General features: G+C 32.1%; 4 protein-coding genes across 4 annotated transcripts; all 4 read right to left on the bottom strand.

Annotated features, from left to right (window-relative positions):
- Positions 1-6,294: 6,294 nt before the first annotated feature.
- Positions 6,295-7,406, bottom strand: LOC106388077 (probable carboxylesterase 120). The gene has a single exon (XM_022720557.2). The coding sequence runs from the start codon at positions 7,266-7,268 to the stop codon at positions 6,441-6,443; it is 828 nt and encodes a 275-aa protein (XP_022576278.2). The 5' UTR covers positions 7,269-7,406; the 3' UTR covers positions 6,295-6,440.
- Positions 7,407-9,324: 1,918 nt separating this feature from the next.
- On the bottom strand, positions 9,325-13,320 carry LOC111216227 (DEAD-box ATP-dependent RNA helicase 7-like). Its single transcript, XM_048747354.1, has 10 exons — positions 12,811-13,320; positions 12,101-12,235; positions 11,750-11,890; positions 11,464-11,646; positions 11,215-11,369; positions 11,025-11,136; positions 10,483-10,584; positions 10,085-10,411; positions 9,922-10,016; positions 9,325-9,823 (listed from the first exon to the last, which is right to left on the bottom strand). The coding sequence occupies exons 1-10, from the start codon at positions 13,246-13,248 to the stop codon at positions 9,520-9,522; spliced, it is 1,992 nt and encodes a 663-aa protein (XP_048603311.1). The 5' UTR covers positions 13,249-13,320; the 3' UTR covers positions 9,325-9,519.
- Positions 13,321-14,046: 726 nt separating this feature from the next.
- On the bottom strand, positions 14,047-16,128 carry LOC106388075 (embryo-specific protein ATS3B). The gene is made up of 3 exons (XM_013828053.3): positions 15,904-16,128; positions 15,717-15,827; positions 14,047-14,541 (listed from the first exon to the last, which is right to left on the bottom strand). Exons 1-3 carry the CDS (start codon positions 16,027-16,029, stop codon positions 14,221-14,223), a joined length of 558 nt encoding a protein of 185 aa, XP_013683507.2. The 5' UTR covers positions 16,030-16,128; the 3' UTR covers positions 14,047-14,220.
- A 3,065-nt stretch (positions 16,129-19,193) lies between these two features.
- On the bottom strand, positions 19,194-20,694 carry LOC106388072 (embryo-specific protein ATS3). The gene is made up of 2 exons (XM_013828050.3): positions 20,304-20,694; positions 19,194-19,839 (listed from the first exon to the last, which is right to left on the bottom strand). The coding sequence occupies exons 1-2, from the start codon at positions 20,529-20,531 to the stop codon at positions 19,375-19,377; spliced, it is 693 nt and encodes a 230-aa protein (XP_013683504.2). The 5' UTR covers positions 20,532-20,694; the 3' UTR covers positions 19,194-19,374.
- Positions 20,695-21,942: the final 1,248 nt, after the last annotated feature.

Raw genomic sequence — 21,942 nt, forward strand, 5'->3', positions numbered from 1 at the left:
TGTACTATGAAATTGAATTTAATATACATTAATACAAATGCATAATGTGTTTAGAAATTTTAAAACAACACTAAAGATCATATGCTTCAGTATATAGAGCATTTACCGAAAAATTCAACATTTTCGTAAGGGTTAACCCTTAGATTTTGAGAAAAATTCAAAAAAATGAAAATTCTATTTTAATGCATAGTTGCATCCTTCACTAACATATGATGAAGGTCAAAGAGGTTTAGAACCTTTGTTGTCTCTGTTTTTCTAGAAAATAGCGATTTTATAGTGGTTATTCAACCAATTTGGGTACTATTATGAAGTTTTACTAAATTAATTGACGAAAAATTTAAACGACACACATGTACCATGAAATTGAGTTTAATATACATTAATACAAATATAGAATGTGTTTAGAAATACTAAAGCAACAGTAAAGATCATAGCCTTCAGTATATAGAGCATTTACCGAAATATTTTCGTAGGGGTGTTAACACATAGATTTTGAGAAAAAATCAAAAAAAATGAAAATTCTATTTTAATGCATAGTTGCATCCCTCACTAACATATGATGAAGGTAAAAGAGGGTTGGAACCTTTGTTGTCTCCGTTTTTCTATAAAATAGCGATTTTATAGTGGTTAGTGAACCAATTTAGGGAGTATTATGAAGTTTTACTAAATTAATTGACAAAAAATTTAAACGACGCACATGTACCATGAAATAGAGTTTAATATACATTAATACAAATGCAGAATGTGTTTAGAAATTTTAAAACAACACTAAAGATCGTATGCTTCAGTATATAGAGCATTTACCGAAAAATTCAATATTTTCGAAGGGGGTTAGGTTAACCCATAGATTTTGAGAAAAAAATTTAAAAAATGAAAATTCTATTTTAATGCATAGTTGCATCTTTTACTAACATATGATGAACGTCAAAGAGGTTTGAAACCTTTGTTGTCTCTGTTTTTCTAGAGAATAGCGATTTTATAATGGTTAGTCAACCAATTTAGGGAGTATTATGAAGTTTTACTAAATTAATTGACGAAAAATTTAAACGACGCACATGTACCATGAAATAGAGTTTAATATACATTAATACAAATATAGAATGTGTTTAGAAATATTAAAACAACAGTAAAGATCATAGACTTTAGTATATAGAGCATTTACCGAAAAACTAAATATTTTGTAGGGATTAACCCATAGATTTTGAGAAAAAAATTTAAAAAATGAAAATTCTGTTTTAATGCATAGTTGCATCTTTTACTAACATATGATGAAAGTCAAAGAGGTTTGGAACCTTTGTTGTCTCCGTTTTCCTAGAGAATATCGATTTTATAGTGGTTAGTGAACCAATTTAGGGAGTATTATGAAGTTTTACTATATTAATTGAAAAAAAAAATAAACGACGCACATGTACCATGAAATAGAGTTTAATATACATTAATACAAATGCAGAATGTGTTTAGAAATTTTAAAACAACACTAAAGATCATATGCTTCAGTATATAGAGCATTTACCGAAAAATTCAATATTTTCGTAGGGGGTTAACCCATAGATTTTGAGAAAAAAATTTAAAAAATGAAAATTATGTTTTAATGCATAGTTACATCTTTTACTAACATATGATGAAGATCAAAGTGGTTTGGAACCTTTGTTTTTCTAGAGAATAGCGATTTTATAGTGGTTAGTCAACCAATTTGGGTACTATTATGAAGTTTTACTAAATTAATTGACGAAAAAATTTAAACGACGCACATGTACCATGAAATAGAGTTTATTATACATTAATACAAATATAGAATGTGTTTAGAAATATTAAAAAAACAGTAAAGATCATGGGCTTGAGTATATAGAGCATTTACCGAAATATTAAATATTTTGTAAGGGTTAACCCATAGATTTTGAGAAAAATTCAAAAAATTGAAAATTCTATTTTAATGCATAGTTGCATCATTCACTAATATATGATGAAGTTCAAAGAGGTTTGGAACCTTTTTTGTCTCCGTTTTTCTAAAGAATAGCGATTTTATAGTGGTTAGTCAATCAATTTAGGGAGTATTATGAAGTTTTACTAAATTAATTGACAAAAAAATATAAACGACGCACATGTACAATGAAATAAATTTTAATATACATTAATACAAATGCATAATGTGTTTAGAAATTTTAAAACAACACTAAAGATCATATGCTTCAGTATATAGAGCATTTACCGAAAAATTCAATATTTTCGTAAGGGTTAACCCATAGATTTTGAGAAAAACTCAAAAAAATGAAAATTCTATTTTAATGCATAGTTGCATCCTTCACTAACATATGATGAAGGTCAACGAGGTTTGTAACCTTTGTTGTCTCCGTTTTTATTGAAAATAGCGATTTTATAGTGGTTAGTCAACCAATTTAAGGAGTATTATGAAGTTTTACTAAATTAATTGACAAAAAAATTTAAACGACGCACATGTACCATGAAATAGAGTTTAATATACATTAATACAAATTCAGAATTTGTTTAGAAATTTTAAAACTACACTAAAGATCATATCCTTCAGTATATTGAGTATTTACCGAAAAATTCAATATTTTCTATTTAACTCATAGATTTTGAGAAAAATTTAAGAAAATAAAAAATTCTATTTTAATGCATAGTTGCATCCAACTAACATATGATGAAGGTCAAAGAGGTTTGAAACCTTTGTTGTCTCCGTTTTTCTAGAAAATAACGATTTTATAGTGGTTAGTCAACCAATTTATGGAGTATTATGAAGTTTTACTAAATTAATTGACAAAAAATTTAAACGACGCACATGTACCATGAAATAGAGTTTAATATACATTAATACAAATGCAGAATGTGTTTAGAAATTTTAAAACAACACTAAAGATCATATGCTTCAGTATATAGAGCATTTACCAAAAAATTCATTATTTTTGTAGGGGAGGTTAACCCATATATTTTGAGAAAAAAAAATTAAAAAATGAAAATTCTGTTTTAATGCATAGTTGCATCTTTTACTAACATATGATGAAGGTCAAAGAGGTTTGGAACCTTTGTTGTCTCCGTTTTTCTAGAGAATAGCGATTTTATAGTGGTTAGTCAACCAATTTGGATACTATTATGAGGTTTTACAAAATTAATTGACGAAACTATTAAAACGACGCACATGTACCATGAAATAGAGTTTAATATACATTAATACAAATCTAGAATGTGTTTAGAATTATTAAAAAAACAGTAAAGATCATAGGCTTCAGTATATAGAGCATTTACCGAAATATTAAATATTTTGTAGGGGTTAACCCATAGATTTTGAGAAAAATTCAAAAAAATGAAAATTCTATTTTAATGCATAGTTGCATCATTCACAAATGTAGAATGTGTTTATAAATTTTAAAACAACACTAAAGATCATATGCTTCAGTATATAGATCATTTACCGAAAAATTCAATATTTTCGTAGGGGGTTAACCCATAGATTTTGAGAAAAAATTTAAAAAAATGAAAATTCTGTTTTAATTCATAGTTGCATCTTTTACTAACATACTAGGTGATAACCCGCGCCATGCGCGGAGCGAAGAGATTGTTAAGGTATTATAACTTTTAATATGTATACATAATAAAAGTTAAAGTCATAGTAAGAAAAATATATGAAAGAAAGTACGGATTATAGCTAAGAATTTGAGTATGTCAATATAAATTTATATGGCCATTAAAATTAAATTGTATATTTGTTTGTATGCGGGTAAGTTATAAATATAATATTAAATGAAACATAAGCAATTGTCTAATAAAATATAAAAGGAACAATGTATAAAAATATTTCAGAATCATTCCCCTATCGATTAAGGTAAGTTTTTCAATTCTTTGAATTTAGTTTCCTTGATTACGTTAACAATTCAATTGTGTTTCCTTAATATTTTGAAGCATTAAGTCTTGGGTTTAATTGGTTATTTTCGATGAATTGAATCAAAAATATCATAAAACGATTTGATATGAACATTTGTATAGGTTATGATATGAACATTATGATAAACGATTCTAGATTAGTTTTATGATAAACATAGTTTGCTTGTTGGAAAATTAGTTTTATGAATTTTATATGAACTTTAGATGTACCAAGTACTGATACTGGTTAAAGAACTTAGTTGTACCTTGTTTAAAGAATCAAAAATTGTACTAAAGCGTATATAACTTTAGATGAGACACTTATTGTGTTGCCTTATTTAAATGAAACACTTCCAAATTTTCGAACATACCATAAAGTCTCTTTTAGGAAGGAGTTAATATGCTACCTTATTTAGATCCCAGTTTTTTATTTAAATCGAAATGTAATCCGAAGGTTATTTTTGAAATCCGAAAGCATATAGTATAATGTAATGACCAGTGGCATTTGTTTGTAATTTTTTTAGTTTATGAAAGTTTTTTTTAAAAAGTAAGTGAGAGTGCATATGGTGATAACACCTAGGAAATGACACTCATGTAATAAACACATGAGGCCAAGGTTTATTTCTATCAATGCTTTTCATTTAATAAGAAAGGGATTAATTAAATATTTGATTTTTATCTTTTTGCTTGAAAAGCTTGACTAAAAATCTAATACTTTGTTTAGTGGGTCCTAGTGTTACCGAAATGAATTCTTAGTTTTCATAATTATTATAAAAATTGGAGTTGGGTTGAGAAAAAAACTCTTTTGAAGGTTAATTACAGTCAATAAAATGTCTACTTTTAGTTAAATACAAACTAACAACAGAACCGATCTGAATGATTTAACTCAATTTAGTTGATGAAATATTGTAATGCAACTCAAGTGGAGAAAGAATGAGACTAACTACAAGCAACAACGACAATGACATTGCAATGACATTGCAAGGGAAGGTTAATTACAGTCCTCTGTGCTTTCTCTTTTTGTACACTAAAACAAAAGACCTTTCTTGGTATACAAGTCGTTGTCATGTCTATTTCATTGGTTGAAAACTCGTAGACAATTCAATGTACAAGACTAATTTGAAGATTGGCAAAATCATATATCAGGAAAACATAATAATAAAGCGTTAATGTACTATAATTAAAACCCTTAGATTTACGCATATGTATAGAATTATGTTTTTAAATTCAAGCACATAGAAGAATTACCAGCTAGACCAAAAAAATAGAGAAGTTGCAAAAATACATAAACGTTAGGTAAGTAACTCGTCTTTCAATGACTAGTCCAAACTTGCAAGATCAATTATGTTCACATCTCAATTCCACAAGCATTCGCTTATCAGTTTACTATTTTACCAATAGTTGAAATGGATTAACTATAATTATACCATATGAAAGATCATTCACTACGAAGAAAGTGTAACTGATGAATTCATAGTTTCATTATCATTATAATTCAAATTACACAAAATTCATATTGGAAAAAACAAAAGAATTTCCCTTGAATTGTTTTTTTTTTGCTAAAATTTGGTGCATTAAAATTAAATGTGGCAAGAGTTGTTACAAAGCTCTAGTGAAAACTAAACCCCATGATTCAGGAATCATCTGAATCTTTTAAGAACCCACATTTATTCCCTTGAATTGTTCATAAGAAGATAAGAAGAAAACAAATAATAGATTTTGTCACAACAAGAAATAATAGAGTTTTCACCATCTCTGGCTTCTGCCACCACCACCACCACCAAGACCTTATCTACCCCCACCTCCTCCACGACCAAACCGATTTCCGCCTTGGCCACCACCGCAGCCAAATCTTCTTTGCACTCGTTCTCGCTTTATGCAAACTCCTTAACAAGTCCTTAAATATAATACATTATGTTTAGTTATATATTTATCATCATATCGTCTGAGGTGATCATTTTATTTTATAATTTTAATCCTTACACAATTAATAAGAGAATACAGTTTGGTTGTAGAAAAAAGGAGAATATAATATATATATTCAAAACCCTTCAGTGAACCTATAACTCATTATACAAGTTAGTGGTCTCTCCAAAGGAGCATCCATTTGCCCTTGTTCGCAAAGTGTGGAACATTGGAGTACTCTCATGTTATTATAAATGATAAGAAACATTACAATTACAAATGAGAATTTTACATTTCTTATGATGATTTAAGTATAACTGCACTACTCTAAACCGTTTTGTGAAATTCATGCTTAACAATACTGTATTTTAATTATGCTGAATAATTTGCTTTCTCTAAAACTTGGATGATTAACTGAGTAAATCCATAAATAAACCACCACTAAACAGGCCTTCCATAACAATGGTGAATAGAATGCCAAGTTCCAGAAGATAAAACAAGAGATGTCTAACAAAAGAGACAGAGAGCCTCTTGGGTCTCCAATATTTTTCTTATTTTTAAAATTTTCCACAAACCAATACATAAAGGTAAATCTTTAAATCGGGCTGGCCTCTAATATAAGCCTCTTTATTTTATGGAATTAAAAAAAAAAACCTTTACGGCGAGGAAGAGTAAATGATACTTCTGATGCAAGCAAGCGTAGTTTCACCCTGGTTAACGAGCTCAGCACCGTGAACATCCCCGTCGGTAAAATGCTCAGTCACATCCACTCCCTGGTCCTTCATCAACTTCGCCACATCTCTGTGCCTATCTATCAGACGATGTCTTTCTCGTCCAATCACCACCACCTTCCAGTTCCGTCCCAACCGTCCGATTTTCTCCATTTGCTTCGGTCCATCTCCCACCGTCGGATTCGAATACTCGTGATCCCGGTTCGCTCCGACAGGGAGACAAAGGTGCCAGCAGGCGTCGCTGAGTATATGCGGAAAGTTCACATTGGTTTCAGACTCGCAACGCTCTTCGCCGCCGAAGAACGGCTGGTGTAAGATCATACCACGGATACGTAATGGACTTAGATCGGCGAAGACGGCTGGTGCATCCACTCCGTCGTCGTACGCCGCCGGGAGTCTGTTCACGGGAGCTAGCCGGTACGAAGGAGAAGCGAAGACTGCGTTGAGCTCGCGCGCCATAAGGTTGCAGAAGTCGTGGTGGGGATAGAAGTCGACGCTGCCGGTGGCGAATCCTCCGCCGTGGTAATAGACAACGAGAGGGAGTTTTTCAGACGAAACGCCGCCGTTTAGTGCGGCGGTGGGAACGTAGAGACGCATCCATGTTGACTTTGAGCGGTTCACGGTAATGTCTTTGGATACGACGGGGTTTTGCGGGGAAGGTTCAGGTGTGGCTGGGACGTAGGGGAATCTGGTGGGGACGCTAGTGATGGAGACGTCTGGATTGTTTATGTTGTCTTGAGTTGATTCAAACATATCTGTTGTCTTTTGGATTATAAAGTCTTCTGTTGTGTATGAAACTGATACTTGAGTCTTGTCCAAATTTATAGTGCTAATAATTGCAATATTACACTAATTATTATCTTTTTTTACACCACTAATTATATTATCTTCAAAAGCTAAAATATATCTAGTACAATTTTTTTCTGACAACTATAAGTATATATCTAATACTACTATTTAACTACGAATTACCACCGTGTAGAATTGACATGTTTGCTTGAAAAGCATGAATAATACACTCTAATATTTGTTTGTTTTTTTCTTCCAACTAAATTTTCATTTATTCAAATCAAGATAACAAAACCATAGAAACAAATTATTACATTAGCTGTTATTAGAATATTTATTTAGCGGGTTGAGAAATTACCTAATTGAATTCATTATTTCTTCGTAGTTACTATTAAAAACTGGATTTGGGTTGAGAAAAAAAAGCTCTTTTGAATGCTAAGAGCACCATTAACCCTAAAACCTTCATTTGGAGTTCTTAACTTTTTTTTTTTTAATAACCAATTGCAGGCCACCACGTGTCAGTGGGGCCCGCAAATACCATAAGAACCCACCAAACTTGCCTCTTGCAAAAGAGAAGGAAGAGGTGGTTTTTAATAAAGTTGTGGGACCCACCTCCTAAGAACCCACTTAAGAGGTGGGGTTAATGGTGCTCTAATTACAGTCGGTAAAATGTTGTTTTGTCAAATGCAAAATAACATCGGGTCATAGAGTTAAGTTAGCAATGGAATAATTTCTCTGATGTAAATGATATTAACACAATTACTTGATACAATATTGCAATGCAACTCAAGTGCAGAAAGAATAAGACTAACTACAGAAAACAACGACAACGACACTGCTAGGGGAGAAAACTTGGTCCTCTGTGCTCTCTTTTTGTGGACTAAAACAAGAAACCTTTCTTGGTACACAAGTCGTTGTCACGTCTTTTTCATAGGTTGAAAAGGTGCAAACTAATGTGAATGATTTAACACAGTTTACTTGATGAAATATTGTAGTATAACTGAATTGGAGAAATAATGAGACTAATGTGAACGATTTAACACAATTTACTTGATGAAATATTGTAGTGTAACTGAATTGGAGAAAGAATGAGACTAACTACAGAACCAGCGACATGGACATTGCAAGGGGATACTTCTCGACTTCTCGTGCTTTCTCTTTTTGTGCACTAAAACAAGAGACCTTTTTGATCCCAAAAAAAGAACAAGAGACCTTTTATGGGTTCACAAATCGCTGTCACGTCTCTTTCATTGGTTGAAACTAATTTAAAGTTTGGCAATTATAAATCAGGAAAGCATAAATATAATAAAGTGCTAAGGTACTGTAATTAAAGGAAAGCCTTGGATAGAATTTTGATTTAAATTCATGCACACTGATGAATTACCAGCTATATACTAAAATGAACAAAGAAGTTGCAAAAAATACATAAACGTGTCACTTTTGTCTTTCTATGACTAAATTAAACGTGCAAGATAAATTATTTTCACATCCTCCAAATCGCATCAATTTCTCTGATCAATTTACTATTTTACCACAGTTTAAGAAAAAAAAAATGGATAGTTTAAGTATTTAATTATAATTTATAGCTTAGAAAAGATAATTCAACTATGAAGAAACTATATATAATGAACTAATAATTTTATAATTGTTATCATTCAAATAACACAAAATTGGTAGACGGACAAATCTTACCTTAAGGTTGTTCATAGAGAAGAATCTCAGGAAGAAAAAAAACACAATAGATTTTGTCATAGTAAGAAACTAGTACAAACTAGCTAGAAAAATCATGTTCTTGTGGTCAGGACAAAGGCTTGAAGAGTTTGAGAACCGCCTCGCTTGCTGTATGTGTGTTGTGTAAACATATTGATAATAATGCTTTGCTTGTATACTACTGTTTGGAAAAAACTGTGTGTATGGAAATGAATATATTATTAGTTTGATAAAAAAAAAAATCATGCTCATGCTAGTTGTATTGGATAGTAGTTTAATTATAATTATAGAATAGGAAAAATCATTAAACTATGGAAAAATGATGAATTATCAACTTTATCATCGTTATCATTCAAATAGCACAAAATTGATAAGGGGACAACAAAAGAACTTCCCCTTTAAGTTGTTCAAATAATAAAAAGAGAGGAAAAACATAATAAAATAGATTTTGCCATGGAAAGAAAATACGAGTAGTGAAGGAGTTTTGATCATTGGTTTAGAGTTTTCACCATCTCTGGCCTCTGCCACCACCACGACCAAATCTTCCACCACCACCTCCTCCACGACCAAACCTACCCCCACCACCACCATATCTTCTCTGCACTGGTTCACGCTCTTGAAGCTTAGGCATCTCTTTAACAACCTCCAAGCTCATACTCCCAGCATTCTTTTGTCCAGCCGCAATAAACTGGTCTACATCTGACTGCACAACATCGAAAACCGCACCTCCGTCTACTGTTAGAGTCATCCCTTCAATCAAATTAACCTTGTCATCCGGTAAAACTCTCCTCAGCACACTAAATGCATTACTGCAAAGAAACCACAAAATCATCTTAGTATTTATTTTCTTTTTAAATATTAAGCAAAAAAAAAAGACACAAGCAGAGAGAGAGAGAGAGGAGCTTACGTTGCCGAGTATATAGGTCTCCCTGCTTCAAGATGTAACGTGACATGGTTCTCCATTGATGTTAGAAGAGACCTTTTCTTAATCTCAGTAAAGCCCTGCAAAATAAATAACTCTTTAGCTACTCTCCTTTGAGACAACAAAAGTGGTTCAAAAGAAAACTAACCGCGGTTTTGGCAAGAGCTTTAGCAAGGAGTACTTCAGCTGACACACCGGAGCTCTCCAACAGCTCCTTGGCCGCCGCCAGAAACGCAGGAACCACAGTGTCACAGACTTGTGTGATCTTCTCAGCAGCTTCCATACCAATGGCTTTGGCGATATCATTAGGCTGGGGCGCAGACACGTGCTCAAACTTTATCCCAGCTTGTTTCTCAATCCTGGACACGCCAGACTTTCTAGAATCGTATAACATGACCGCAACTCCAGTGTTGCCAGCTCTTCCCGTTCGCCCTGAACGATGGATGTAGTCTTCAACATCACGTGGAGGCTCACACTGAAACAGAAACAAAACAGAACGTTAGAACACCAAAAGAAAGATTAAACAAGAATGATTTAGACACTAACCTGAATAATTAGCTGCACGTCGTTGATGTCTAGACCACGAGCAGCAACGTTTGTAGCAACCAATGTCGAGAACTTTCCTTTTCTAAATCCAGCAAGAGTAATCTACAATCAAAGGATTCATCATTAGCTTCGCCCAGAGCTATTATTGGGCTCCATTCCATTTTCAAAATATTTTTTATTATAAAAAATCACATCTATAAAACTATACAAAACAAAATGAATAACATAATAAATAGACAAAAAAAAATATTTACCTTTAATTCGTATATATATTTTTCAAAATTTTACAACTTTTTGTATATATTAGTATATTATGTTAAAACATAAAACAAATATAAAGAGACAAAAAAAATTATTTACATTTAGTTAGTATATATATATTTCAAAATTTTATAACTTTTTGTATATATTATGTTAAAAGCATCAATTTATAAATTGATATATATTTATATATATATATATTTTTTTTTAATATTGGGGGTCCTTGCCCCCATTCAAATGTTTAATCCCTCTGGGCTCAATAAGAAAGCAGAATAACATACCTCACGTTGTGATTGTTGAATGTCACCATGCAAAGCTCTAGCACCAGGCAACAGACCAGAAAGCTCAGAAGCTTGGTCTTTAGTCTCAGTGAAAATGATGGTACTACCTCCACTGAAGATTAATAATAATTTGTATAAGAAACTTGACAACTTAATTTTAAAATGATTATTGAAGTAGTAAATGGTTTACCTGCTGTATAAGCTGATGATGTCAGGAATCAAGCGAGACATGGCTTGCTTACTGCAGGGAAGAGCAATGTGTCTGACACTGTTACTGGCCTTCATTTTATCATTACCAACAAGATCAATAGTCTTCTTGTCTTGTTTAAGAAACCTAGACGCAATCTGGTAGTAGTAGTAGCAAGAAAATATGTATATTAACACAAAAAAGCTTTTAACTCATGGAAAAAAAAAAGAATATATTTGAAAAGGGACGCACGTTTTGAACCCATGATGGCAAGGTAGCACTGAAGAGAAGCGTCTGGACCTTTTTAGGATCCTCCACCTTCCCTAAGATGAGTTCAACGTCGTCGACGAATCCCATTCTCAGCATTTCATCAGCTTCATCAAGAACACGGAACTGTAGGTAGGTCAGGTCAAGGTTTTGCCTTTCGATATGATCCTGCAATGAATTTTATTTATTAAATACAAAGGTCAAGAGAGGACAGGACACAAACAAACAAAAAAACAGTGATTTGATTTAAGAAAAGAGCAAAGAGACATGCCTTGATACGACCAGGGGTACCAACTACAATGTCAACACCTTTCTTTAGTTTTTGCTGCTGAGGAGGGTAAGGATCACCTCCATAGACACAGCAAGAAGTTAAACCAACAGATCCTCCGTACGCATCAAAGTCAGCAAACACCTACAAAAGTAACACCATACCATCAATAAACACACAATGTTCTAAAAATCCAATTTAGAAGGTAGAAAAACTGTTTAAATTAAGCAATAATGTTAGTACAAACCCAAAAATTTATTTTATTGCTATTTTTATATATAAAATTTTATAGTTAACCCAAAAACTAAAATATTTAATATAAATCCGACTAATAGTTAGTCTGAGGATCATTACCTGCTTGGCCAATTCTCTGGTTGGTAAAAGTACCAAAACACTAGGTGGCCTGCCGTATCCATTCTTCCTTTTGTTCTTGGCAGGTCCATTGATCAAAGACTCCAATATAGGTAACACGAAAGCCAATGTTTTACCCTGCACCACACCACATACGATCAGCAAAGCCTCAAACTTTGAAAAACTTCACACCAAACAAACATAAGACTACACTAATAATGTTTTAAAGTATCAAACTTCAATCTCAAACTTAGCCACCCTAAAAGCCTCAAAATTTGAAAACTTCACACCAAACAAACAAAAGATTATACTAATAGTCATTCAAAGTATCCAACTTTCATCTCAAAAGCAATCACTGACTAACTAAGGCACTATAAAGCCTCAAACTTTGAAGATTTCACACCAAACAAACACTAATAATAATATAAAGTATCAAACTTTCAGCTCAAAAATAACAACTGCTTAAATTAGACACTCTAAAGCCTCATACTTTGAAGAACTGACACCAAAACAAACATCAGAGTTCACTAATTAATGGTATAAAGTATCAATAAAAGTAACAACTGATTAACTTAGTCCCTCAAAAAACCTCAAACTTTGAACATTTCACACCAAACCATCACTACTTTCAGCTCAAAATTAGCTTAGGCACTCTAAAGCTTCAAACTTTACCATCATACACTAATTTAACAAAACAGTAAACCGATTAATACCTGACCAGTACGAGCCCTTCCGACAAGATCAGCCCCATCAAGAACCATATCAAAAGTGGTCGCCTGAATCGGGAAAAGAGCCTCGATACCCTTCTCCTTAAGCTTCTCCCTCAACGGATCCGAGATTCTAAACTTCGAAACAGCGTTAGGGTTCTCGACGACTTTAACATCTTCAACAACGCTCAGCTTCACCTTCTTCTTCGAGCTCTCCGGCTCCACCAGCTCGGACCCTGAATCGCTACTCTCCGCAGCGGCCTTGCGCTTCTTCTTCTTGCTCTTCTTCTTCTCGGAGTCTTCTTCTCCGTCGGAGTCTGAGAGTTTCTTCGGCTTCTTCTCTTTCTTCTTCTTGGAGTCTGGTGTGGTGGCGGCGGGGGTGGTTGTCTCTGAGGATGTGCTCTTCTTCATCTTCTTCTCCTCGGATAAAGCTAGTGAAGGCATGGTGGAATCTCTCTCTGTGTGGGTTTTGAGAGATAGAGGCGGAGGAAGATGAGAGACGAAGAGAAGAGGGAGACAATTCGTAGGGTTTGGTTGCTTGTTATATAGTTTTGGAGTTATGTTCAAAACCCTAGTATAACTAAAAACTCAAGTGTTGGGTTTGCCTGCCGTTTTTGTACTTCGAAGGGAGATTGCGTGTCGGTTTCAGTTATTTGTAATTTTTTGTGGACTTTAAAATGGGAATTTTCTTTATTTGTTTCAACAGAATGGGTAAATTAATAAATAAAAAATTACATGACAAAAGAGTGTTTGTGTTTCGGTTTTAGTTTAAATGAAATCAAAAGCTTAGAAATGTGTTTACTCTATTTCTGATGTGTTTAAAATACTCAATTTTGAGATTATAATATTTAAAACAAAAGCTTAAAAGATAAAACAATCAAAAGCTTAGAATTTTTAAATTGAAGAGAAAAATCTGTGTTTACTCTATTTTGATGTGTTTAAAATACTCATTTTTGAGATTATAATGTTCAAAACAAAAGCTTAAAAGATAAAACAATCAAAATATTAGAATTTTAAATTGAAGAGAAAAAATATGTGTTTACTCTTATTTTGATGTGTTTAAAAACTCTGTTTTGAGATTATAATGTTTAAAACAAAAGATTAAAACATGCATCTCATAATAAGAGAACTGGTCTAGTTATATGTTTTTACATTATTATTTTTAAATCATGGAATATGTTCAGGTTTTAAGTTGATTTTGTAAGACACAACAAGGTCTACCACCTGGTTTGAAACCAAATCTCAAAAACAAAATAAACTTGAATACATCATGTTTACAAATCTACACACTTTGTAAATTAGCAGGTAGTAACTTCATCATAGATTACACAGATAATAGGGACATCTCTAGAACCCAATAGTTTTTACACATTTATTCAGCATTAAGTCCTAATATGTTCACACAAACCAACCATTTTACAAAAGCAATGTTGAACCGGCGACAACAAACCCAAGAAGGACAAGACCAATGGATAGGACACTAGAACCCGAGGCGCTGTTGCAGTAATTGAAACCGTACCATATACTCTCGGGGACGAGAGTGTTATAAGGGAAGGTGACGGCTTTGGAGCCATGGGCGTTTATTTTAACACTCTCGGGGATCCAACCATCGGGACCAGACCTGTAGAGATAGACGTAGCAGATCTGGTAAGTGCATGGTCCGTTTATCTCGAACGTGTCGGATGAACATTGCTCGAAAGTCTTTGTGGATGGATCGTCAAGCCTTGGTGCGTATATCTGTTTCAAGAAACCAAAGCTGTGAGTTCCATAGAATGAAATGGACATTTGTTTACAGTCTACTACAGATACCAAACTACACACAGTCTGATTAGAAATCAAGCCGTATACAAAAGTGAGTCAGAATCAAACCGAAGGAAGAGAGAAAAGGCCACAAGGATCGCAGAGAGACCCATCAAACAAACGACACGTTTCATCACCTACACCGATTCAAAGTCCTAAGCTTTCAGTTTCTACGTAAGCTCAAACACAAGAGGCGAAGCAGTAAGAACATCACGAACCTAAGTAAACCGTAAATCCAAAAAAGAACCATGTCAAAATCAGGGATTGTATTCAACCAAAACCAATCCATTGAGAGACTTACATCTATATGCCAAAGATGTGTTCTTTTCATCACAAACTCAAAATGTTTAAAGAACAGAACTTTAGACACCAAAGCTAAACCGTAGATACTGAGACCAATGTAATTGACAGACTCCTTCAATACCAGTGTGACATTTTTTTAATGCGTATTCAATTAGCTAACTAGCATCAACAAGAACTGACTTGGCCATGCTACAACACTACTAGTTTCATCTATACCAGAGATGTGTCCTTTTCATCTCAAAAGAACCAAACCTTTAAACACCAAAGCTACACCGTTGATACCGTGAACACTGAAAACACCAAAGATGTGTTCTTTTCACCTCAAACTCAAATGTTTAAAGAAGTAAATTTTAAACACCAAAGCTAAACCGTAGGTACTGAGAACACTGTAACTAACAGACTCCTTTAATACCAGTGACAATGTTATGCGTACTCAATATCTAACTAGCATCAACAAAGCTTTCATAACAATCTCAAACTCAAATGTTAAAAGAACATAACTTTACACATTAAAGCTAAACCATAGATAATGAGAACAACGTTAACTGATAAACTCCTACCATACCAGTGACAATGTTATGCCAATTCAATTAGCTAACTAGCAGTTTAGCACAAAGAACTGACTTGGCCATGCTACAAACACACAACAATCTATGAACATCCACTGTAAGCTCAATCTAAAAGAATCAGATGCAATCTTCTTCAAGCAACATTCAAAGTGGGAACCCTAAACCCTAATTGATTAAACCAAGTCTTTACCCTAATTCACAAAATCAAAATCAAAATCTAATTGAGGCGGGAAACCTAACCTGGTTACCGTATGCATCGCCGAAGGCCACGCTGATTTGGTCGCGCGTGTACCTCGACGACGAACAGCTCGTCGAGATGATCACTGTGTACGAGCAACTACTCCTCAGTTTCTGCAATCCACACAAAAGAAAACCATAAGATTCTCGGTAAAATCGCACACGAGAAAGAGAGAGAGAGAGAGAGGACCTGGATGAGGCTGACGTTGAAAGACTCGGCGGCGTGAGGCTGCAAGGCTTTAGATTCGGAAACGGAGAAGATGATTGAGAAGACGAAGAAGAAGCAGTAGAGAACGAAGAGACGTGTTGACGCCATTTTCTTTAGCTTCTTCTCGAAATCGCTTGCAGAGAGAGAGAGAGAGAGAGAGAGAGAGACGAAAGTAAGGGAAAGCGAAACAGTAATCGGAGAAAACCGGATTAAACCGGGTGAAATTCAATTTCGGTTTTAATTTTTTTCGCTCCAACGCGAGTATAAGAACCGGGTTTGATTGGTACCGTTCCGTGGCTCATATTATCAGGAGCCACGTCTCATGTTATGATGTGATATTTTATTTATTTACTAGGATAAGACCCGCGCCTTGCGCGGAATTAAGTTATTATTTTTATTATATTTTGGAGAATGAAACAATAGTTTGGCTTCATTTGGATTACGGGTGGTCAATCCGGATATCGGGTTGGTTTCGGTTCGGTTCGGTTTTTTCGGTATTTGGTTAGTAAAATATAACTACTATTCTAAATCCATATTTATTTTGACTTTAGTCTTTCACATACTTTTGAAAGATTTCAACTGGACGACTAAATTGATCAGTCAATCTTGTTGCTTTAAATCATTAGTGTTTATATATATATTATTTAGTTTGAATATTTATTAAATAAAAATTCATATGCGTTATATTTTATGATCATTTGTAACTTATTATAACAAAAAAATAATCTATTGATCACAAAATTTTCAGAGTGGGAATATTCAAATTTCTAATAATATATAGACGTTTTGAAAAATTCAAATATAACATATAAGAAAAAATATAAATATTTTTATTATATATTTAATGTGATTTTTTAATATCTTTCAATAATATAAAATTAAAAAAAAGAACTAAGATACCAAAATTGTTATCAAATATTTATTATTCATAATAATTAATTTTCATATATACATTAATCATATTAGGTAATTTCGTAGGTTCTAATTAAGGAAAGTGCAAAAAAAAGTTTGGTAGATTATTTATCAATTCGATAGTTAGTTTAATAAAAAATATAATGTAAGTCAAGATGGACCAACCTATTTTTCTAAGAATAGTATATTTTATATAGTCATTTATTAAATGAGAATTTATAATCATACAGTTCTATGATCATTCATATCATTTTATAACTGAATATTTAAATCATCGATAACAAAATTTTCAATGTGAAATCTTTAATAAGTTTATAATTTATAAATGTTTTTGAAAATTCATTGAAAGTTTTAATATTAAAATATTTATGTAATCTTATGGTATATAGTATAATCTATATATATATATGTTTTATTATTAAATGATATTTTTTACTCATATGGTTTTAAAATAATGTGTATCTTCTTATAATATTAAATAAAAGTTCATATTAATAGAATTTTATGATCATTTGTAACTTATTATGACAAAAAAAATAATCTATTGATCACAAAATTTTCAGAGTGGGGATCTTCAAATTTCTAATAATTTATAGACGTTTTGAAAAATTCAAAATATAACATATAAGAAAAATTTTAAATGTTTTTATTATATATTTAATGTGATTTTTAAATATATTTTAATAATATAAAATTAAAAAAAGAACTAAGATACAAAAATTGTTATCAAATATTTATTATTCATTATAATTAATTTTCACATATACGTTAATCATATTAGGTAATTTCGTAGCTTTTATTTAAGGAAAGTGCAAAACATTTTTTGGTACGTTATTTATCAATTCGATAGTTAGTTTAATAAAAAGTGTAATATAAGTTAAGATGGACCAACCTATTTTTCTAAGAATAGTATATTTTGTATAGTTATTTATTAAATAAGAATTTATAATCATACGGTTTTATGATCGTTCATATCGTTTTATAACAAAATATTTAAATCATCGATAACAAAATTTTCAATCTGAAATCTTTAATAAGTTTATAATTTATAAATGTTCTTGAAAATTCATTGAAAGTTTTAATATTAAAATATTTATGTAATCTTATGGTATATAGTGTTTAATATATATATATATATATTTATTTTATTATTAAACGATATTTTTTACTCATATGGTTTTAAAATCATGTGTATCTTCTTATAATAAAAATGTTAAACCATTGATCATTAATTTTTAACATAATAATTTTAATAGTTTTAGTCATTTATTGTCGTTTTTAAAAATTCAAAATATAACATATACGAAAAAATCTAAATTTTATTTTTATAGCTAATTTGATTGTTTAATTTATTTTAATAATATAAAATTAAACAAAAAATGATGGAGGAGATATACATTGTTATCAAATCTTTATTATTAAAATCATTAATTGTCATATATATATTAGTCATTTATGGTAATTCCGTAAGTTTTATTTAAGGAAAGAAAATATCATATCATATCATTATATCATATAGTTTGACCAACTTATGTATCTAACAACATATAAAAATCGAATGTGGACCTACTTATTTTTCAATTGAATGTAATTGACTACCTAATTGAGTGCCACCTATGCATTGGGGCCTCTTTTAATTAATACAAAATTGAGGTTACATCTTTTCAAATGTTCCTCGATTAATATATAAGGGATTTATTATCACGGCTCATATGGTAGATGAGAAAATTGTGATAAAATAATTATTTATTTCTTGTAAGAAATTGATTGGATATTTTAAGATAAATATCTATATGTATTTATGTCTCTGGCAGTGCTTCTCTAGAAGATCACGCACACGCATCTACTATACATGTGACGTGGGTCTTATGAATTGATTGTGATGTCTATGTTTTGATTTGAAACAAAGAAAAAAAAAGGGGTATGAATGGGTTTTGTGTGTTGTGCTTGTTGAAATCGAATCATTGGCTTATAAGCACTAGTTTAAAACGTTAAACCGACAATTATTTAACTGGATTTGGTTTTAAGACCGTGTTCATTTAACTGGACGTTTCATTTTTTCTTTCTTATGTTCTTCTATATGTTATGTTCTTGTCTTCTTGAGCTTAAGAGTCTTCAGTTCAATCTTCTTTTTGATTGTAAATCTTCAGTTTAAGCTTCGGATTGATGCAAACCTTGCAACAACACTCTTACATTTGGTACAACACTGTAACCATTTTAGATTCTTAATCAAGCTTAACTTATACATATCAAAACAAAAGTTATTAAACTACCACTTTCGTGTCATTGTTATATAGTTGTTTAAATGTTTTATTGTGATATATCATGTTATGTATTTGCATAGTATTCAACAAGAAGGGTATTATGAATCACATGCAAAACACTAGTGCATGTTTCATTTATATCGATTACTACTACTTCAGAACTCAATACATTATATAGCTAATCAAGGTCTCCAGAATTTCCAACTACTACAAACAAAAAAAACAAAGTCATTACTCCATACTTTATTAGTCACTAAAGCAACTCTTAACTAGAAACTCAAACCACCACAGCCGCTAAAGCAATCAGAATCGCTGCAGACGCAACAACCAAACTCTCACCACCTCCAAGTCCAGAGGCAGCAGATGGGGGTGCATGCGGTGGCGGTGGCGGTGGTGGGATAGAGGGCTTGGGGGGAGGAAAATGAGGTGGATGTGGCGGTGGGTCGGTGGGTGAAAACGGAGGAAATCCCGGTGAAGGTGGTGGCAAACCAGTGTTGTTGCAATAGTTGTGGCCGTACCAAGTGTTATCAGGGACGTTTTTGTTGAAATCGAATTTCACAGACTTGGAACCTTCCTCGTAGATCTCGACTGTCTCGGGGATCCAACCGTCTAGACCGGAACGGTAGATGTAGAGAGAGCAGATGGTGTCGAGACACTGACCTTTGACTTGGAATGTGTCTGATGAACATTTCTCGAAACCTCCTCCACCAGTTAACGGTTCATCTAGTCTCGGTGCGACCACCTTATATGTAAAAAACGTCGATAAATATACACATGTGAGAGTTTATATGTAAAAGTGCACTCATGTAGTAGCCATGTAGCTCGAACGTACAAGTGTTTAGTTCCTTTTAAATGTACGTAAAAACGTAAACTAGTATAGCGTATATAGACGATATCATCGCATTAGAAATTCTGTTTTAATCAAATATACCTAGAATTTTCAATTTTCAAAAGAAAAGAAGCTATATACTATGGGTTTAGGTCATATTTGATTTCATATTTGTTGTATCTACACAATGATATCAAACTAGTATTATTAAATTTTCTCATTTCTGTTCGAATGGATTAAAAAAAAAATTACATGCATCCATGGCATCAGACAAATGGAATATATCAAGTTTTTGAATTTGATACAAACACACAACAAGATTAGAGCCCACACAACACAAAAGAAATATAAAATAAGCTGAGTGTTATAATCAAAACCTTGTTGCCGTCAGCGTCACCCAAAGCGAATGTGATCTGATCCCTTGACAAATCAGGGGAGAAACAGCTCGTGGTGACAATCACAGTGTAAGGGCAGCTTTCTTCTTCATCAGGAACAACAGAAGAGATTAATAATGGCTGATCAGAGATGGAGAGAATGGGACTAGTGAAGGAGAGCACAAGGAGAAGGAGGATGGATGAGAGAGAGAAGAGCTCCATGGTCTTCATCAGAGAGATGTGTTAGAAGAGGGCTTGAGAAGTTGTGTTATATAAAAGAGACTGGTGTAACCTTCTTGAGTACACTTGGCACACAATACAACCACACTAACAAAGAAGCCTGGAGCAAAAAAAAAACGATTTCCTCAGAAAGTGGTAGTTGTGTTGGTGGACTTGTTCAGCATCACGAATAGTTCAAGTGTTGGTATAAATATCTTTAGAATATAACAGAATTCTGATATATCTTTTAACTAAATTTAATACATATTGTTACGAATAAAAACAAGATATTATTCATTTTTAAATTTCAAAATATAATAAATTATATATAAGGGGGAGGGGGATTTATAATATAACTAAATATTTTTTTTTTTTGAAATAACTAAATATTTTCTATTACACCGACTCTCCCTCCATTAATTATTTGTTAAGGTCATGTTCTTTGAGTGAGCTTCTCTCCCGTTCATTTTAGCCATTTTTTGTTACATATTTTCACCTACTATTTTAGAATGATCCATAAACCAATATTATTTTTCTTGTTCTATACTTTTAGTATCTCTCCACATAAAAGGCAAGTGAAACTGATTGTTATAGTGTCGTCTCAACATTGGCAAAAAATAAGTTATAAAAAAAAACATTGGCAAAAAAGAGTAATTCTTGGGTTCACCCCCTAGGGTGAACCTCTAGGTTCACCAACCAATAGTGTTTGAGTATTTGATATTTGATATCTTTTAAAAAAGGAAACAACATTGAATTTCCAAATAAGATTATCTTTTTAAAATAAAACAATAAAAATACATAAAAATAGTTACAAAAAATAAATAAATAAATATTTTTAAGTCTTCAGCAAAATACTAAACCCTATACCCTAAATCTTAAACCCTAAACCTTAAATTTTGGATAAACTCTAAACGTTTGAAAATCTTAAACCCTAAATCATACATTAAAAACTAAATTTTAATAACACTAAACCCTAAATCCTAATCACTAAACCCTAAACCCTTGGATAAACCCTGAACCCTTGGATAAATCATAAACTGTAAATAAAAAATATTTAAAATTAAACTCTAGAGTTTATGATTTATCCAAGGGTTCAGAGTTTACCCAAGGGTTTAGGGTTTAGTGATTAGGATTTAGGGTTTAGTGTTATTAAAATTTAGTTTTTAATGTATGATTTAGGGTTTAAGATTTTTAAACGTTTAGAGTTTATCCAAAGTTTAAAGTTTAGGGTTTAGGGTTTAAGATTTAGGGTATAGGGTTTAGTATTTTGCTAAAGACTTAAAAATATTTATTTATTTATTTTTTGTAACTATTTTTATGTATTTTTATTGTTTTATTTTAAAAATATAATTTTATTTGGAAATTCAATGTTATTTCCTTTTTAAAAGATATCAAATATCAAATAATCAAACACTATTGGTTG

The sequence above is a fragment of the Brassica napus genome, chromosome C2 (assembly GCF_020379485.1).
Source record: "Brassica napus cultivar Da-Ae chromosome C2, Da-Ae, whole genome shotgun sequence".
NCBI lineage: Eukaryota > Viridiplantae > Streptophyta > Magnoliopsida > Brassicales > Brassicaceae > Brassica > Brassica napus.